This window comes from Strix aluco, chromosome 4, assembly GCF_031877795.1.
Source record: "Strix aluco isolate bStrAlu1 chromosome 4, bStrAlu1.hap1, whole genome shotgun sequence".
In the NCBI taxonomy this organism is placed as follows: Eukaryota; Metazoa; Chordata; class Aves; order Strigiformes; family Strigidae; genus Strix; species Strix aluco.
In genome coordinates this window covers 112,441,853-112,462,467 of record NC_133934.1, presented here as the reverse complement: position 1 = coordinate 112,462,467, position 20,615 = coordinate 112,441,853, and the positions used below count along the sequence as shown (strand labels likewise).

The following is a 20,615-nucleotide window of genomic DNA, read 5'->3' as shown; positions in this document are numbered from 1 at the left end:
GACTGTAGGAAGGAGTTTTCTGTTGGCAGAAAGCTGAATTGGATGACCTGAGGAGAGTCCTCTGTCTGAAATTTCTGACGCAAAGGTAAACAGAAATAAGAGATAGATCCTGAGCACAAGGTTTGCAGACTGCATTTTCAAGAGATGGAGAATTTAAAGGCACTTGTTCCAGCTGATCTTCTGTAACATGGTTCTCTGAGAGAGGTGTCATGCAGTAGGTGGCTTTAGTGTGGTGGGGAACCCTAACATTCAGAGGGTGGTAATATGCACAGAGCTAAGCATACTTATTAGCCATCTTAATTCGAAAGCCATGACACACCACCTCGTGTCAGCCTATGGTGCAAATGAAGAAGAATCATCGGTAATCTCGGCTCAAACCACTATCTCAGTTCAAACCCACTATCGATTTCTGTGACTGGAGATAAATGACAAGTTCTTACTGTGCAGCTGTACCATTTCAAGAGGGTACCTGCAGTAGCAGACTGTGCTTTTGTCTCCAGTGATAGTCAGGTGCTGGTTGAGCGTGCCAGAGAGCATGCCTGTTTACACAAAAACCTTTGGTGTTGCCTCTTTGCACTAGCAGTAGTAGCTTCCCTAAATCTAGTGAGACCTTGTGTCTTGTGTGCTGGCTTCTGCAGGAGTCTTGGCACCTGACAGCCCATCTCTTATTCATGCTCCACAAGAAGAGTTGATCTCTTAAGAGAGTGAGGTGAGTTGTGTCTTTCTCTTCTTTTAATGCTGAGGTATTCTTCATAGCATACCTGCTTGCAGATGCCTGAAGGCGTGCAGTAGTGAATGAAGGTGTGGATGTGGTGGCATTTGAGTTTAAACTCCAGAGCACTCCTTGGGGGTAACATGGAAGCTGTGTATATCTCAGATGGAGATTCTTGTGTTGTTCTTCAGCTTCAAGAGAGTAGAAGACAGGGTCAAAACTTTATGTGAACTCTTGGTGATGCGGTCCTACCAGCTTGAAAAACTTTTGAAGCTTTTGGCTTATTTTTCCTGAATCGAAGCTCAAGGTTAGCCTTAGGTTTGCTGGAACTGAATGTCCATTGGAAATAGCTTTTTTGTGGTTTTGTTTTAATGCACTTGCTAGATTGAAGTTTCCAATTACAGAAAAACTAATGTTGCTTCTAAGTCTGGCTGGGAAATGGTCAACACTGATAGTCCCTTAGTAAGAGAAGTCATTGTTCCTTTTTGGCACTACCTGCAAATACAGTCATTAACTGAAAAGTAGCAGGCTTTCTTAAATCTCCTCTTTGCTCATATTCTTCAGGGAATTGTATTCTGGAATATTTCTTAAACAAAGGCTGTCCTTTCACCACACTGACTTGGTCCCGTCACGTCGACACATTCCTTGGCGGCAGCAGTGCCGGAGGTGCGCTCTGCTGGGTGCTCCCTCGCTTCCCTCCTCCTGCCCGCTGCCGCTGGGGAAGCGCCGGCGCTGCCGGTGCCGCCCTGCCCGCTGCCGCTGGGGTTCGGGAAGCGCCGGCGCTGCCGGTGCCGCCCTGCCCGCTGCCGCTGGGGCTTCCTGAGCCAGCTGTGTGCGCGGCTGGCGGGGCTCGGCCCGGCCCGGCGCCCTGCGCGCTGCCCATCTCTCCGGCCTGCACATCGCCTGTGGTGCTCCTTGAGCAACAGTGAAGTAATTCTTTGGCTCTTCAAAATCTTGCTGCTCATGCTGTGCAATTTAAAGGCAAAATACTTCCTGCTAATTATTAACAGTTACTCTGTGGGAACAGACTCATTATAGGGGCACTGAACCCTGGCCCGCCGTCCTTTTCAGCACCTGAACAATGCGAGAGGGAGGGGGAAGAAACGGCGAGAGAAACTGGAGTGCTGGCACCAATTAGTCCCGAGATTAGTCCTGAAAGAGGATTGCAATTTCAAGGCCAAAAAAAGTAGGGAGTGGGTAAAAGGATTTGAAATGAGATTATAGGACCTAAAAGCGCCTTTCTTTTGTTAGGGAAATAATTCCGCAGTTTTGCTCGAGCCAGTGAGACAATCCAGTTTAGTGGCTGAAGTAGGAGATGTGTGTCCTGTTGCTTTTTAAGGTTCTTTAACTAAGTTGATCCCCGGTTGCATTTGTTAGTGCTTCCTGCAAAATCAAAGTGTTTTCAACAAACAAACAAAAACACCAAGGAAAGCTATTGCCTCATCAAAAGGCCCGTTGTTTATCAGGAAGCTTATTTGTATTCTTTAAAAGGGGAGCCAAGGAAAGGAGGCAAATTGAACTCCCTTTTTTTCTTTGGGGAAACTTTTTTCCTGGTGGTTACTATGAGACTGGCACCGGAGTCACCCTTTCACCACCCATCCTACAGATGAGTTTCAGTGCCCGTTTTTGTTCGCTGGCCTGCTCAGAGATGCAAATCAGGCAGTTCCTACTTTAATTAAAAGCACCATCTCCTGTCAGTGCCATAGTGGTGTACATCCTTCTTTTCCTCTGGGAGGGAAGTGGACACTAAGCCTTGTTGCCCTATTGAAGAGACCATGGTATGCACTCATGTAACTAAGCGTCTGGAGCTGAAGACTGAGCTTGCTTGGAGACAGCAGAAAGAGGTCTTCCCCCTCCTTCTCCCTCCAGAAGGAGAATTACAAAAGAGAGAACTACCGAAGAGAATTAGAGACATTGTGGATTTAATAGGAAATGTTTTGGTTTAGTCTATTCATGCAAGACTGGATGAAATGATGACTCTTTTTCTGCCCTTTCTGCCCTTCCCAAGAGAGAAGCTGTTTCTCTTGGCGTGGCTTGAATTCAGAAGGTATAGAGGGATCACGAAGGTTTCTATTATCAGATTAGTTTCTTCCGTTCTTTCTTCCGTTCTTTCTTCCGTTCTTTCTTCCGTTCTTTCTTCCGTTCTTTCTTCCGTTCTTTCTTCCGTTCTTTCTTCCTTCCTTTCTTCCTTCCTTTCTTCCTTCCTTTCTTCCTTCCTTTCTTCCTTCCTTTCTTCCTTCCTTTCTTCCTTCCTTTCTTCCTTCCTTTCTTCCTTCCTTTCTTCCTTCCTTTCTTCCTTCCTTTCTTCCTTCCTTTCTTCCTTCCTTTCTTCCTTCCTTTCTTCCTTCCTTTCTTCCTTCCTTTCTTCCTTCCTTTCTTCCTTCCTTTCTTCCTTCCTTTCTTCCTTCCTTTCTTCCTTCCTTTCTTCCTTCCTTTCTTCCTTCCTTTCTTCCTTCCTTTCTTCCTTCCTTTCTTCCTTCCTTTCTTCCTTCCTTTCTTCCTTCCTTTCTTCCTTCCTTTCTTCCTTCCTTTCTTCCTTCCTTTCTTCCTTCCTTTCTTCCTTCCTTTCTTCCTTCCTTTCTTCCTTCCTTTCTTTCTTTCTTTCTTTCTTTCTTTCTTTCTTTCTTTCTTTCTTTCTTTCTTTCTTTCTTTCTTTCTTTCTTTCTTTCTTTCTTCCTTTCTTCCTTTCTTCCTTTCTTCCTTTCTTCCTTTCTTCCTTTCTTCCTTTCTTCCTTTCTTCCTTTCTTCCTTTCTTCCTTTCTTCCTTTCTTCCTTTCTTCCTTTCTTCCTTCCTTTCTTCCTTCCTTTCTTTCTTTCTTTCTTTCTTTCTTTCTTTCTTTCTTTCTTTCTTTCTTTCTTTCTTTCTTTCTTTCTTTCTTTCTTTCTTTCTTTCTTCCTTTCTTTCTTCCTTTCTTTCTTCCTTTCTTTCTTCCTTTCTTTCTTCCTTTCTTTCTTCCTTTCTTTCTTCCTTTCTTTCTTCCTTTCTTTCTTCCTTTCTTTCTTCCTTTCTCCCCTCCCCTCCCCTCTCCTCTCCTCTCCTCTCCTTTTTTGTTTTTCAGTGGAAACACCTATGTAGGCAGGCTTGAAAGCCTTGCTTTCAGTTTGCCCACAAGTTTAGGGGAGTTTCTCGGCCTGAAGGAGTAGTGAGTTCTGCCATGCTCTTGATTTCCCTTACTGCTGCCTTTCTCACAAGCCCTTGTTAAACCTGCTTTCACAGGCAAGTGCTTAAAGCTGTCTTCCAGTGTGGCACTGAGAGGTTAGCAGGCATCATCTTGCCACTTAGGCTAGTGTAGCCTGAGTAATGGGCAAGATTGGGTCGTATGGGAAATACACTGAGAAAAACCTCTCTATTATAGAGGGTACCCTTTTCCTCTAGACAAAACCATTAGAATAGGGCATTCTGCATATTGTTCTTGGAGTTGAGTTGTTCTCTTTGGACTTGTTTATAAACAAGTGTTTTAATTCCCATCCAGAGCACTTGTTAAATGCTAGAATTTGTTCACTTTTGTTTTTATTCCATTACACTGGACCAAGAGATGAACCCGCATCAGCAGAGTTTCCATGCAAATTGGTGAAGAAACACAAACTCTTGTCCTGTCTGTGGGGCTTGTGTAAATTGCTTTAATAAGGCTTCAGTTGTGAGGTTGTCCCATGCTGAGATGCTAAAGGCTCTCCAAAATAGCCATAAAGTTTCTGAAATAGAATAAAGATCATAAAACCCAAAAGGGATTCAACAGAGGAGCTGATATGGAGGAGGAGACAGTTTAAGCAGGAGTTGGCAATGACAACGGAATGGCAAGTCATTTTAGGAGTAGGACAGAAAACTGGTTTGAAAAGGGTAAAGAGTGCAATGGCAACAGTTTCTACTGATGGCATCCAAGTCCTGTTTTACTTCAAGTCATGTTTCTCTGTCATCTAAAATTTAGGTGCAGGGATTTCTAAAAAAAAGTTATTGGTTGAGCATGTTCTAGTTGAGTTAAGAACCACAGGTGGTATTTGCTGCACCTAGCAGAGGCAGCTGTCTGGATGGATTAGTGCTGCAAATAGCTGGACTTGCTGCTTTCCAATTTACGCATATTTACTTTCAGTCCTTTGTGTGTTGGCTGGAAAATTCAATGATGCACTGTACACGACATTGAAAAAAGAGACTTGACTATCAATGAAACCACCAACATGAAAATTAACTGGAGTGGTTTGGCAAAGTCGTTTGTTCCATTTTTTTTTCCCCCCATGATTTGTCAGAAGCTACATTAACACGTGAAGAAAATATTTCTGCTTAATTGGTTGTAGTAAACGGATGCGCTATAAATTAATTGCCTCTTTAATGTTTAAAAGGTTAGGTCCCGTTCATTTTATGACTGATTAGTATCATTTCACTAGAATGAGCAAGCTTGAGGTCATCTGGTGTTTGAAAAGCATAGTTTGTTACTTTCTGTGATTTGCTGCTTTAGAGGGCTCAAATGCTATCTGGGGATGTCACAGTGTCAGTGTCTCTTTCTAAACACCAGTGAACCATAATTAATTGTTTCCTGTAATCTAACTCATTGATTTTCTATATTTGAGGTGATCCAAGGAACAGCTTTACTCCAGGGATTAATTACAGAGAGAGAGTGAGAGTGTACATACACTCATGAACATATTTTTGCTAGTTAATACTAATGACAATTTTCTGCAACTGCATGGCAGATACTGATTCAACTGGAAGGAGAGTTACACATTAGCTGACAGATAACCATGCACATCCTTAGCAGCTCCTTTTGGTGCCCACAAAGATTATGCTCTTCGTTAGTGAAATACCTCAATTTTTGGCGTTGCCCACCAGCAGGTGGATCTCCCGGAACCTCTTGGTTAGTCGAGGAAAAAGCTTGTGGTCTCCTCCACTGGCTGTTAAACCAGAGCTGTTCAGCAAGGGGCACAGAGGATTGCTGAATTGTCATATTTGGTTTTATTCTTTAAGTTTCTTGAGCTTTATCAAGAGAGAGTGAATGGTGTAGACTCTCTCTACGCTTCTGTGTTTTGGCACGAGGTTGTTACCAAACTGCTGTTTAGATATATCATGTGAAAACAGTAAACTTGGATATTTGCAACTTTTTGTGACCTTTTTTTCATGTTCATAACGATTTTTTTCAACCTTCCTCACATGAAGTTGCAGCAGATAAAGCAGAGGTGTAGAAACGAGTATCTCATCACAAAAGCAATTGCCCACCTTCATCTTTCTTCATACAGCCTTTATTTCTACACCTCTGCTTTCTGCTGCAAATCCCAAAGTGAAGAGCAGAGTGTTTAAGCCCTGTCTTCCTGAGTCATGTCCAATTTCTGCACAAACAGATGAGGAGAAGCAGCAAACAGAGGGGAATTTAGACCATATCACAGATTCCACCAGGGAAGCTGAGGTTTTTTTAAAAAACAATGCTGTAAGACAGTTTCTGGAAGAGTAGTCTCCTTCTTGGTAGAGATACAACTTAATCAGTCATATGAGGAATTGCCAGCTTAAAGGTAGAAGGGTGACTTCTTGCTATAAATTATGTGAAGGTCAGCTTTTCCTTAGTGAGTTCCTTCATTCATGCAGGTAATATTGTAACGAGAGAATTATTAGAATTTTATTAAGTGCAATGTTAGTATTCTCAACAGGCTGAACAGCTGTTTGGAGAGGTAAGGATTACGGATAAAGATGCACACTGAATTTTATTTCCCATTACAGGTGGGAGGTTTATTTTTCTGCTAAGATGAAAGTGGCTAAAGGTAATTTTAAAATGAGTCAAAATGAAGTCCTCCGAGTATTTGTTTATAGTTAAATTTGCAGAACGTCTGAAATTCATTATTTGATAGCTCTGCTTTGAAAATGTTAAGTCGAAGATACCAGGAGTTGGGTGCTGTGGTTATTGGTACTGTAAAAATAACTAGGAGTGCTCTCGTTCTGGAGACCAGAGAAGTACAGATCACATACAGTTCCCAACCACAGTTCAGTGAGGCTTCTTCGTATTGGCAGAGGCTGTAAAGAGGGAAGAGACTTCTTCAGTGTAAATATCTGTGAGGTCTCATCTGCCCTGCCCCTTGAATTAGAGGCTTTGTAGTTGAAGACTTTTCTGGAATAAATGAAAAATGCCCATCTTCTCCTGACTGGATGGGTTTGATAGGATGGAATTTAGTCAAACTTCTGTTGTTTGCTTTAAGTTTACTGTACAGTGGAAGACATATTATAATTTTGTTCTTAATTTCCTCTGCATCCAACCTGAGACATTTAGGAGAAACGCTGAACTCTTGTAGGTGCAACTAATGTCAGTTAGTGATGAGAAGCCCTAATATGATAGCAGGGTGTGTTGTCAACAGGGGCCTGGAACTGAGAGGTGGGGTGTCTGGGGGGCTGGTCCTGCTCTGCCACAGTTTACTGAGTCTTCTGGAGGGATGTTGTTATCTCTGTATGTTTTCCTTTCTGTGAATGGAAATGGTATCTCTATAGCTCTGTGGGTGGGAGGATTGATCTAGGTGATGTCTCTACAATGCTTCTGAATGCAAAAAATACTATATTCTCTTCCTTCTTTTGTTACCTCTGTAGACCCAGACTGCAAGGTGAAACAGCCAGGTGTTAGGTGCTGTAGTTTCATGTGTGTGTTGGTCTGTCTATCCCCCATCCCTAAAATACAGCTCTTGAGTGTTTCAAACTGAGTAATCACAGGAATGTGAATGAGTGAAAACTGATAAATTTTGATACTAAATTTTTTATGCCATAGCAGTTTATTTCTAAAAATGTATCTCTAAGGATAACTTGATATTTATGCGTTAAACTTTTGTGTTGATGAAAGAAGCACCCACAAACTGCCTATCATTCATCTTTTGAGCGCCTTGCGTGCTGTGCAGTATGATCCTCGGGCACTGATCTTCTGGGGGATAAGAATGTGACCATTCAGTGCAGGACTCATGTAGCAGATATGCATGAAGAGGTAGCATTTTGATAATCAAAATATTTAATTGGGACTTTGCAAATACGTGAGTACTTGACTTCTGTTTTGTTGTTACTATCATCATGTTTTCTTCTTTTATGTAACTTCCTGACATGCAGCACTTTGGTGTGTGGCCCAGTGACTGCAAATCTCTGCACGCTGCTCTGCATCAGTGCTGCAGAGCCTATAAGCACATTAAGCTTCCCAGGGAAAAATACCCTCGGCGTCTGGGAGAGGTTAAATGTTCCAGGGGAGAGGTTAAACATTCGTTTTGTCCTCTGCTGCTGTAATTCCAGAAGCCAGATTAGTTCTGAATCATCTAAACCACATTCATTCAAGATTAATGAGAAAGACTCAAGTATGGAAAATTTCAGCTGGTAAGCGCCTTGGCTTTGAGCAAGTGATGGAGGGGGAGCTCATACTGGCAGCAGCCTGTGGGTCATGCTTAGTTTTGAGTTTCTGTAGTACTTAAATTGGTGAAATGGGGAATCGCACCATACCGGATAAACAAGATTTTCAGCAAGCAACATGAAGCATTTGTGGGGGGACTTAAAGGCCTCCCCTTCCTTTTTCCCATCTATTTCTGTTTCATTGGAGATCAGATTTGCCCTTTAGCATATGCATGTTTATAACTTTGTGCGTGTTCAAGGTACATTGGTGTCTTTAAAATTAACAAGAGGCGTATTCTCACTAATGGGTGACAGGCCATTCTAGCAGAGATGTGTGTATTGTTAATCTCAAGTCCAGTTGACTGACAGGCCATGGTTAAACTGTGGTTAGAAATGTGAGTGGGAGCCTCATGTAGAAAGTATTTATGAAATACAGGCAGGTCTGCTAGCAAAGCTGATTGAAGTTTTGCAAAAATAATAAACGGAAGATTCAGGACTACAGTAACAGAAGTCAATTGGGTGACCTTGAGCTTTTTAAAAATTTAATCACTTTCAATTTGGAAGAAATGCGTCTTTTAGTAGAGCTTTACAGTGTTGTGCCTGGGTGGCAGCTCTGCAGTTTCACTGCGATTCAGTTGCTCAGTTGTCAGTGTGAAAGTTCTCCAGGCCCTTGTCAGTGCTGTAGCATTAACTATTAGAGCAGACTCTTTACATCAAGTTGAAAAGAAGGTAAGCCTAGATATAGGCAATTGTTAGAACTCATTTATTTTCTGTAATCTGAGATTAAAGGCATTTTTCCTTCCAGCACAATTCTAATCAAGTAAAACCAAAACAGAAATGAACCTCTTCTTTCACTTGTTTTGCAGCAAACAGAGGCTTTTGTCAGAAAACTGGAGGGCTCCATTTCTGATTTTGTGGAATAGCAAAGAACCAAACTTCTCCCCACTGGCCAGGTCAGCATTTGATGTTGCTATGGCCCAAAACAGCCCACAGTCCTCTGTGGTCTCAGAGGCCAATGGCTGTCCATAAACAGGATTTTATTATTCGTCTGGGCTTCAGGGAGAAGCTGTCACAGGCACGCTTCATAGCACATGAGCAAGTTTAAATAACTGAAGTTACCCCAGCCTGATGACCACCAGTTTTTCATCCAGTGATAATCTAGGAACCATTTAATAGCAGTTGTGAAATAAAGAGAAACACAGCACTACAGCATGTGAAGTAACCTGCAGTGTTTTACCTTACTTCAAAATAAGGAAAGCAGGAACAAATAACAGTCCATGCTGTAGAAGTGAGCTGTGTTGTTCCTCCTTTAGCTATACGCACTTCAAAAGACTATTCTTTATTCCTCCCAGAGATATGTAGACTATGTCAGTAAGAACTTTTTTCTGTTTGTAACACAAAAGTAGAAGAGTAAAACTGAGACAGAAAGGATGAAATGACTTGCCTGAAGTCACTGTGTGATTCAGTGGTAGAGGCAGGATTAGAACTGGAGGCTGATAGCTGGCATCTCCCAATTCCCAAAGGAGACAAATCTTTTTTAATTAAAAGTAACATGGGACAGTTGTCTCACCATGAATTTTCAGATATATCTGGACTTCTTCCTATTTCAGTATTCCGCCTAGAATTACAGTGTGTTCACAATAAATGTGTTAAAATATTTAAACACAGATTAATGAGAAATTTGCATTTGCACTATGTCTGGCATACCTCAAATAGCCATCTCTCAAAACAATAACTCTAGAAATTATGATCTTTTTATTTATTTAAAGAACAAATCCTCTGTTGTTGTCCATAAATATATCTTCAGCTCTTGGCAAAGACCAGAATTCTGGCTGAAGGGCTACAGAGTCTCACCAAGGGGACAAGAAGGCTTCGTATATCATGTCAGCAGTGAGAGGGGTCTTTTGAACACCACAGAGGAGTCGTTGATGGGCTCCAAAAGACACATGACCGTGTTTTTCTTGAAAGTAGGAATTACCGGTTTTATCCCTAATTTGAGAAGCTTTTTTAATTCTAATTTTGTTTTTCTCTCCCTCTCTGTTGTCTTGCTTAATTACTTATTTAAGTGGAGGCTATGGTAGGAGAATGGCTTTGGCTGTTTGGAGAATGTAGAGATTTGGCCAACTTTCCACCCCATCCTTCAAAAAGTAACATTAAATTTTTATTTTCAGGCATTTCATTCATGAATAGCTTTCCTGAGCAATTTTTCTTTTGTCTTTAATAAAAATTTAGGTGTAATCCCTCTGGCAGTTTTGTCATATAGAAAACTCATTTAGAGTGCGCAAAAGATCAAAATTTTATTATTCACTTGAAAATGTGTTAGACACCCTAGAGAAACCAGGAAAGACTCCATCTAGGAGCTTAAAGTCTCGATCCCACATGTTGCAGTAAGTGAGAGATACCAAGAGACAATAAAAGAGGGAATTGCAGAGGAAAGAGAAGCATTACCAGAATATTAGATCAGCCTTCATAAATTAAAAATTACTATTGTGAGTTCATAAATCTCTTTAAGAATAATGTTTTGTCAGTTATGGAAAATTCAAGAAAATGGAGTAATGGGTTTATATATTTAAAATCTCTAAAGTAATCAGTTTTCATTAAAATCAGGAAATACCTTAACACGTACCTTCCAGATATTTTCCTATGTATTGTCATTAGCCCAGGTTAGTAGAGGTTTTTTCCCTTTGATTGGAGAGGAAGCTTGCTTGCCTGTTGCTAGGTGATCGCTAATTGTGATATTAACTGCCAGCAAACTGCTGGCAGGCATTATAAATTTTTTTTCCTTGTTAACAAAACGCATGTGTTAGAGGTGCAGCGGTATCTAAATGCTTCTATATTGCTCAAAATTTATAATGGGAGTGATAAATTCTTTAATACAACTATGGTTATGTACCCAGGTATAGAGCATTAACCCCTCTTTGCAGTGCAGTAGTCTTGTTAGCCCCCATCCACTAATGACATTAAAGTTGAGTATAGAAAACAGAGCTGATAAGGCCATAGATCAGAGCTCTCCAGCGCAAGCAGTGTAGAGCTGACAAGCATTAGAGGAGTCCTCAGCCAGAATGAGATGCCGTGTGTCCCGTGTTCACGCTGGAAGCTTGTGGCAGTGCAGTTCGGACCAATGCCATCCAAGAGCCACTCTGCAGACCACATTTGTGCAGTGTGGGAGCCAAGAAGGCTGCTTGTTGCCATAATCATGAATATTTCTCATGCCTTACACAAGGTCACTGCCTTAAGGAAGTAGTATTCATCTTCCAGCATCAAGGGATGCTCTATTCCCACAGAAGTATACTTCTTAAGCTTGTTTTCTCAGTTACCACCCCATCCTAAATTTACTTCTCAAGGAATGGTAAAAATTATAATCTTCCATCTTAGCTAGATATGCATACCTATTCCTTATGGTAGCAGTCTGAGTCCAGCTTGCATCGGGAGCTGAATGTACTTATCAAGAGCATCATTCCCTGCTGCCACTAGGTACAGTTTCATGGGCTTCAGCCTGATAAAGGCACCTACAGCTATTGTAATCTCAGCAACTTGAACATAGGAGTAGTTGTGGTTTAGTTGCTTTTCAGAAACTTTCAGAGGTGAGTTGCTACCTGCAAGATGTTCTGTTGGTTACTCTGACAGAATGGTTTGTTGTTTCTACGTTTGGTGTCCTTGACATTTCCTTCAGTTCACTATTTGTTGGAGGTGTTGCTGAGACTAGCAGTGAAGTATTTTGCGCTGTGGGGTCGATAATGGAGTACTTACAGCAAGGGTACAGCAGTGCCTTCATTCCCTTCTGGCAGCTGCAGCTTCTGCTCCTGGGTATTTTCAATTATATTGCTGATAACTGCTGTCAACCCAGGGCAAAGGGTGGTGATTGCAGCGAATTGGGTGCTCTCCCATCCACTTGTTCTGCATTACTGTGCTTGTCAGGAGGAGAGGAGTTGTATTTCTTCCTGCCACACCTTTTCGCAAGATCTGTGGGCTGAGCTGTATGTAGAGGCACTTCAGTCAGTCATCTTTGTGCCCATCATTTTTGCCACTGGTAAGGGCTGGAGAAGGGATCCTCTGTGTCACTGCAGCCTGTTTGTGGTCTAGCAGCTGTTTGCTTACCACAGTCTCTGTGTTGGGTATATTGTGTGCAACAGCTTGTTAGCTTACAGCTGACATGGTTCATCTTTCTACCCCTTACTGAACTGTCTTGCCCTATACTCCAAGCTTTCCTGAGAGCCAGGGCGTGCTTTGGCACCAGCTGTGCCCCAGCAGCTGAGCCCACCGCCTCTTGGCCTTGGTGGACTGAGGTGTGTGTGGAGCATCTTCCCTGCCTCCCTGCTGAGCCTTCCTTCTTTGGGCTAATAGCTCTCAGCTTTGGGGGGCTTTGAAGTGTGTGGTTGGGGGGTGGTGGTGGGGGAGGTGTTGGCTTGTTTGTTTATTTTCCCCCCTTTCTGTGTCCTCCAGCTTACCATCACCCTCTGGACATGTTTGGTAACACAATCACTGGCCTATATTTATTGCCTTTCTTCTGTGTTTTCATCATCTATTAATTGTGGTGTGTAGCCCCACACAATTGAATTTGTTTTGAATTTTTAGTTGTTTGGGTTTTTAAAATCTATTAATCAGGCCTCTCTGACAAAGAGGCCTGTGAGAGTTTTTGGCATAGTTGTGAAATACTGCAACTGCAAGAGAGAATTCATACCCTGTCTTTTTTTTAGTGCTTGGCTTTAAGAACTGCAGTCTCCTTCCTCTAATGTGAATTCCAGAAAACAAAGGATTTGTATTTCCTATTTTAAGTCTCTTGAAGCCTATGCACCTTTTAAAGATTTTTATAAATGCGTGGCATACGTTTTGGTAGGAATAATTAATCGGGGAGGCTCACATGCATTATTGCTCTGTGTGCCCTGAGAGCTCCTGGTTGTGCTGGCTAGCTGCCACAAACCCTTGCTGGCTGGCCAGCCAGCCCTCACGTTGGCCTGGTTTCCAGCACAAGTGGTGTCCAAATCAACACATTCCCATGGAATGTTTTAGATTTCAGCAAAGCAGCATTTTCCTATGGAAAAGCTTTCCCTCAGAAAAATCCCTGCTAGCCCTCAGTCAGGTGGCTTCCCGTGCCCAGGGCCCTGCGGCATGATGAAGTTTCCTACTGGTTGTGTCATCAGAGGAAAAACAGTTCATCACATGCCTTGACCGGAAATCGAGTCCCACTCATCAATCAAAAATCAATAGTGAATCCCCAGGAAAGATTGTGTTTGATCAAGGGTGGCTCCGAGTTCCAGGTATCTTATTTCACATGAGCAGATGCTCGTGGGTTAAACAGTCAGTTCTCTCAGCTGCTGGTTTTCAGCAGGCATGTGAATACTTCATTTGCTCTTGTGGTGGTGCATGGATGCTGCAGTGACAATGACTGTGCTTCAGTGAGAGGTGGGTCCTGCACTGGACAGACATGATCTTGCACCCCCAGATCCTGTTTTATGCGTTTGCTACAAATACTGTTGCAACCTGGATATCCCTTTGGCTGAGGGTATGCTTGAACCAATAGTATTTTCTGCAGACCAAACTAACAGTCCTTGACAGGTAACTGTTGGTGTTTCACATGTCACCTTAGCCATAAACTATACGAATTTGTGTTCTTTCAAGATGTTCATTTGAAATCTCAGCTCTTTATGATTGATCCAAGTCCATCTCCCCACCACCCCCAAGTGCCCTGTGCTCATCTGCTGGGAGTTAATTCAGTCCAAACCTGTGCATAACAAATATATTAGGCCACAAGTTTCTTCACACTGATGTAAGAGTTCAAACTAGTTACGACTTTTCTTCTATTCTAGTAGCTGTGTGGGGATTTATTAGAAATGAAATATTACTTTAGTCAGTGTGTCCAGTTGGTAAGTTTGGGGAAGAACTCTGCCATCAATAATGCTAACTGCATAAATACTAATCTTACAGCAGATATTGATTACAAAAGGAAATGCTAAAACCAGATTCTGCATTTTTATTTTGCCAGAAGACAGAATATGTTGTTACTTCTATAGGAGAACCAGCCACTCCTCTCCACCGGCTTACAGATTACACTGAAGAAACAATTCATTTGAAAAAACACCTGGGATGGACCAAATGTTTTTTTATTATAGGTGGTCTTTAGAAGAATGAACTTCTTCAAATGGTTTCTTAATGTGGAACAGGGAGGAAGCAGCTTTTGAACACTTTAAGTTGAGAGACAGTTTAACCCTGTCATTTCTCAACTTGAAATATGTTTTAATAATTAATACCATCTGAGACTTCGCATGCAAAAGTTTGGGAACAGAAAGAGAATTTATCCAACACAGACCAGACATAGCTAAACTTCAGCAGAGCCCTGCAAACACAGAAGTTTGTTGTTGGAAAGGCTTGACCGTTCACTGCGGTACATTATTTACATGCTTGAATTCTTTAGCTTCCTTCCCTGGGAAGGCACAGTTAATTTTTTCAGTTCATGTGGGTTTGTGCTGAATCAGATGGAGTTTTTTATGAGAGCCTTGGGCCTTTTTTCAAGTTGGAAAATAAGATAAATCACTATGGCTTTGTTTCTCTAGTGGAGACATTTTGTCTATTCAAATATATACACTTTTCCCTCATCTTTCTTTAACCCTCTTCGACCCACATACAAGCATACGCCAGCCTGGAAGTAAATTTTTTCTATGGCTTAATTTCAGAATTTCACCCTTTTTTTCTTGGCCTTTTGAAGGGCATATAGTTGCCATGTGATTTCTGTGGCAGATTTGTACAGTATGAAGACTACGCTGTGGCTTTCCACTTGTAGCTTGATGGGTCCTGTCCCAGAGATTATTCTGGACTTGGATGAGCTATAAAACTGTGAGCCTATCCTACAGGAGTGTGAATGCCCTCAACAGCTCTTGACCTTCATGTGAGTTGAGGAGCCACACTTGAAGAGCTGGCGCTTACTATAAGGAATGCAAACAATCGGTTACATTAAGCCCTATGAAGTGAGCGTGTGTATTCAGACGAGTGCATGCCCCAGCGCACTCCAGCACTTGTGAATGTAGACCTGCTTAACTTCTTTTTGGTCATTTTGCGCGTGCTCTCTCTCAACTCTGCTTTTTGTTCATGGGTATTGAAGGCTTTTATTACTCATGTAATTGCTTTGGATCCTTTTACAGTCCGTATTTTAACACAGTGAAGTTTTTATACATTAGCACAAGGGTCTCTGCAGAATAATTGTGAAAGCAGTGTGGTTTTTTTATATATGGCATTTTATCAGAACTTTGCTAATGCTGTCAATGTAATAGACAACATCTGTTTTCCATTTCATTGCATTTTGTGTAGTGGTAGTCAGCTCAAGAAGAGACAAAAGTAACTTTGAACAGAAATGGTGTGTGGGGCTCGGTTCACAGTTTGCATCCAAAGAGGAAGGTGGATTACCTTAAAAAGGCAGAGTGCATTACAGTAATCTTACTGAAGGATACTTAGTCCCTTGCCTTTAATTTGTGCTCAAATTTGGGTATAGGGCAATTACTTATATATTGATAACATAGTTTCATGATACTAATTCCAATAAAGGCATAGTATATTAAAATACCTGATTGTCTTCAAACTTTAGAGGACTTTGAGACCTGTTTCATGACTACAGGAATGACCCCCTGGCAATCTGTCACTTTCACCTGTCTTGACAGTTCTGCAACAAATCTTTTCCATGTTTTCAGTTATTTCTCCTAGGTACTGTGCATTTAAAAAACACTTGCTGTGCCCGAGCCCTAGGATGCGATCAGTGAACTCCTGGAGGTAGTGTCTCTCCCGCCAAGGGCTCCCCACAGCACGAGTGGCACACAGCGGCGGTGGCACTCTTGCTCTGGGCAGCACCGCCTGGGGATTTGCCTGGGCAGGGTGAGCTGTGCGGTACTGGAAGGAGGGGTGCGCTTGGCCCGCAGTCATCTGCGCTGCTAAGAAAAGAGCAAGGTTACCTTTTATGTCCAGGAAGTTCGGTCCTTCTGCTGACAGACACAGCTGTGGGCAGCTGCCATAGGAAGGAGAGCTGTTCTGGTGTGGTGGTGCCCAGGCAGCGGTGCTCCCCTGCCTTTGCAGGAGAAGAGGGGTGTGGGCAGCCATGAGGCACTTCCTCACAGCCTCCTCTCCTCTGACTGGCCAGCACTGCAGGTTGTTGGAGTGGGTGCTCCACAGCCCTATTGCCCACAGCACCGTGGGGCTGCTCTGGGGCACCGAAGGAAACAAGGTTTAGAGGATCATACCCATATTTCCTCCTCTTCCCTTTCCTGCATTTGGACCTGTTCTTCGCCTTCAGCCACACTTGTCACAGGAGAGGCCTCTCAGGGGCCATTTCCGTCAGGCAGCCTCTGTGCGAGCAGGAGGCGGTGGCCCCAAGTTTGGGGAAGGGATTCAAGGCCAGCGGGTGCTTGCACATGGCAGGTGCCCCAGGGTCTGCTGTGGCCACCACCCGGCCGGGAGTCTCACGCAAACCATCATGGTCACAAAGCACGTGTACATGGCAGAGGCCAAGCTTCATTAGTGCTGGTGCTCATGGGAGAGCTCGTTGACTGTGTGTTTGCTGATGCGGCAAGGTGACCTCTGCATATGAGGGGGTTTGGTGGGTGAAGTGCTCTGGTGGAAGCACAGAAACTGCCCAGTGTCTGGCCAAGGCTTTTCCAGGTTGATGTGTTAGCTGGGGTAGCGTGTTGTTATGGCTGAGTAAAAGCCATAAAGCATTTGGTGTTTTAGCAGATGGCTTTGGAGAAAGGCGTATATGTTACTGTACTGAGAATTCAGTGAATATTTTTGACATTGATTTGGTTTTTTTTTTAATTATTTATTCCAAATTGCTTTTTTCTCTCTTCCTCTGAGTGTGGGTGTGTGCTTTGCAGAGGAGGTTTTTCCTTGTGAAGAGAATGTGAATCTTGAATCAAATTAACCTATTTTTAATGGGAAATTTTAGACCCTTGCTTGAAGGCAAAAATGCCGTGATGTTACATCAGCTTTTAAAAACAAAATGGAATTAATGCAAATGGTAACTTATAATTGTTTAATGTAAATGAGATTTTCTTTACACTTATTTCTTATTGCCTTTAGCACATCAGGTCCACCCATTTGGCCAGGAAGCACCTTCTTCAAAAGAAATGGAGCCCTTCTACAAGGTAGGTGGTCAATACTACATCTTGGTGTAACTGTTCTACTTAACAAATACCCCTTGCAAATTGCACAGCTTTTGTAGTTTTCACTGGGCAAGAAGTAACCAAATGTTTTTTGTTTCCTTTAACCTGTCTCCTTTATTGCTCATCTGATGCCTTGAAAATGACGATTTACTACATACAGTGAGTGTAGTCTATGAAAGTTGCTGCCTTTTTTCTTTCCTCAGATTATTAATTTGCTTACTGTAAAATAGGGCAAAGGGTGGGTTGTTGTTTTTTTTCCTTTGTGTGAATAAAGAGTGCCCAGAAGGAAATGTTCAAGGAACACTGCTTTTAGCTCTGCGGATGAAGCAAGGTGGTTGTTTGAGAGAGATCCTTTCTTTTACTTCCTAATTGTGCTAATAGCAAAATGTACCCAAAGGTAGGTAGTGGTGCTGTAGTAGGGAAAACAGTGGCAGAGTATTTGTCTCAAGGAGCCTACCGTGTTAATGGTTCATAGAGGAATGTGAAACATCTTACTTCCATTGGATGGACGATATAAACAGAAGGTATATGACTGCAGTTCTGATAGGTGGAGATTTTCAGTCTGTCTTACCAGACTTTTTAAAATCATTATTCACTGCTAACTATGTTTATATTTCTGCCATTGAGTGCATAGAACTACCATTGCCCTTAATGGCAGGGTCTTGGTTACACAGAAGGCTGTTTCCCCAGACTGCATGCGTTTGTCTATGGTGCAAAAGTAACTTACACCATGTAGAATGATTTTATGGTCTTTGCAAGTATTTGCCTGTGAAGTGTCTCAGTTTTGTCTTCATTTTCATGGTGCCAAGAGTCTTCTGACCTTCTTTCTGGCAGAAAATGCTGTATAATGTTTACCGGAACATTTATCCAAATCACCTGGGATGGAGCCTTACTCACAACTAGGCTCACGAGCCAGTACTGCTCACCTTCCACACACCAAAGTAATCCAGCATCTGTAGTTTACCCAGTAATATTTTTCAACTGATTCCTTGCACATATGTAAGAATTTGCATCATTCTGTTATCTAATATCTATGCTGAGATTTGTTCAAACAAATTTTAAATACATTAAAACATTCAGATTATTTCTTAACACTAGAAGATGGTATAAATTGTAGAGTTTGGCAGCTTTTGGCTTTAGTCTTGATAGGATAGATCTACTACCTTTGCAGTCCTTCCTAATGAAAAGAACTAGATTTTAAATTATTTTTTTTTAAGGAAAAAAAGAAACTATTGTGAATGGATATGCTTCATTCATTTTCAGTTGCTCAACAATTCCAGTTTTAAATGTGTACCTGCACATATACAGTCTTCGCGATTTGAGTTCGTAAAATGTAAACTACTCTGTCAAGTCTGTGTGGCACAAATGTTTTACCTCTGCTTATGATACAAGATATCTAGGAATTAAGAACAACTATTTTGTAGTCCTTCCTATCTCAGTTGTTGCTTAAAGCTTTTCCCAATAGAGTATGCTGTTCTCCACCCTCTTCTCCTCTGCCTTCTTCTGCCTTACAAATTGGTGAAAAAAAATCATAAAAGCCCAAAACATTTCAGCATATTAAAGGAATAGAGAAAAAGAGTGAGATGACTGCCTTTTCAAGCAACAAAGCCTAACAGACCTTTAACAGAGTTGGCATTCTGCATTGCCATTTCAAGTGGAAAACCCAGCCAATTTGAACTCTAATATGCATGATACAACTGAGGTTGGAAGGATGAGAGAGTGTAGAGAAAAACCTCACTAAAGTAATCTTTTAACACTTTCTGGTTTTAATTCTAAAACAAGAAGATAACTCAACCAGGCCTTTCTTTTTTCTGTCTTTCATTTTTCCCTACAATGAGCTCTTTTCACAGACAGGCTTCAGTAGGTTGTATGGAAACAGTGCATCCACCTCTTTGCTGCTTCTGACTGTCTTTTTTCAGAAGACCCATGTAGAGGAATGTTAGCAGGTTCAGGGAGGTGTGAGATGAGGGGGTGGAGAGGTTGGTTGAGTCCTAGCTTACATGACCATCTTTAGTCTCTTTTTCCAGTGCTTATATCCAGTTTAATGCAAACAGGAGAATGAAGAATTGGCTCAATTATCGGTTTCAAGTTATAGTACTGCCTTTTGATTGGCAGAAGTTTAGATAACAAAGGGATCTTAAATTATTTTTACTTGATAAACGTTTTGCTACATTTGAAAAGAATGTTCAGCATGTGTTATAGACAATAATACAGAATAATTCTGAAATTTTAGTAAATGTGATATTCATGCACACTTGTCACACCTCATTTCTTCTGAGTTGTTAAGGAAAATGTTCTTTTTCTGGTCTGGGGAATGAAGAGAAAAAAATTCCACAATGCAAGTAGTACTTTTTTTAGCCAAGAAAGACTTGTAGACGCCCCTGCTTTCCATTCATTTTATACCTGAACTATTTGGCAGAGTAATCTTAACCATTGTAAAGCATTTAACATATCTGTCCAGAGAAAGTGACTGAGAAACCAGTTATCTGTGTACCGCAAAATAGCAAAGGAAGAGAAAGGGAAGCTAAAATTCATTATAGCTATTCTGTGTCCTTAATGTCTTTGACATGAACAGCTTTAATTCTCTGTTCCTTTCTGTCTGTCTATGCTTGTACTTTGTTGAAGAATTTTGAACAAAATGTTTATATGCCATTTTCCTTTTGCCTATGATTTCATTAGATAGGAGATGGCTACAGCAGTTTCATCTTTTGAGGATCATGGTACTGTTGTTCCTAGCATTCTCTCTAATCAAAACAAATGAACAATAACTTTACTTTTTGTGTGAAGTCACCTGCTCAGGTGCTTTTTGAAATGTTGAGCACCTTCTACTAGGTGAGGATTGCTCCTTATATCCTTGCGGTCTTTGGTCTTCTCATGAAGTCCCATGCAGAGCTTAATATAGGTAGGACCTTCAGCCTTACCAGACTCTGATACCTTCTCTCAAAACTTGATTGTATGTCCATGGAGATTCCCAGATAAAACAGGTTTTTGCTCTTACTGCTTTGCTTTTTCTACTGGTTTTTGTAACTTGTTATTGTACATGCTGTGTTTTTGTTTCCAATCATGGCTTAATTTTTTAAACCTGCTGTATGGAAAGCCTTTGTTACCACTATTTTTTCTGTTCTCAGCTGTCATAACACGTCCATTTTTATTTAATAAAATGTATGACAGGAAAAAGTCTTTACAGTGGAAAAGATTTAGACATATTGAAACTCTTCAGGAACTTGTGCTGGGTGAGATAGGTGGGGACATAATCACATTAACTTCAAAATCTTGAAACTGATGCCTTGTATTCAGATAAGGTCAGTTTTGTTCCTTCTGCTCTGGTCTTGGGTATTAAGCTCATGTTATAGACTTGAGGATGCAGCTGCTCACAAATCAGTGGTAATAATAAGACTTCTTGCTCTCAGTATATCTAACGTCCTCCCTGAAT

General features: G+C 41.5%; 1 protein-coding gene across 15 annotated transcripts in view; it reads left to right on the top strand.

The window, feature by feature from the left end:
• FOXN3 (forkhead box N3) overlaps positions 1-20,615 on the top strand; it is a 218,784-nt gene that overhangs the window by 123,052 nt on the left and 75,117 nt on the right. For all 15 annotated transcript variants that reach the window (XM_074824908.1, XM_074824915.1, XM_074824914.1 and 12 more), the window contains one exon: positions 17,100-17,164. In XM_074824908.1, the coding sequence (XP_074681009.1) occupies positions 17,100-17,164 (65 nt within the window). The remainder of the gene's footprint in view (positions 1-17,099; positions 17,165-20,615) is intronic.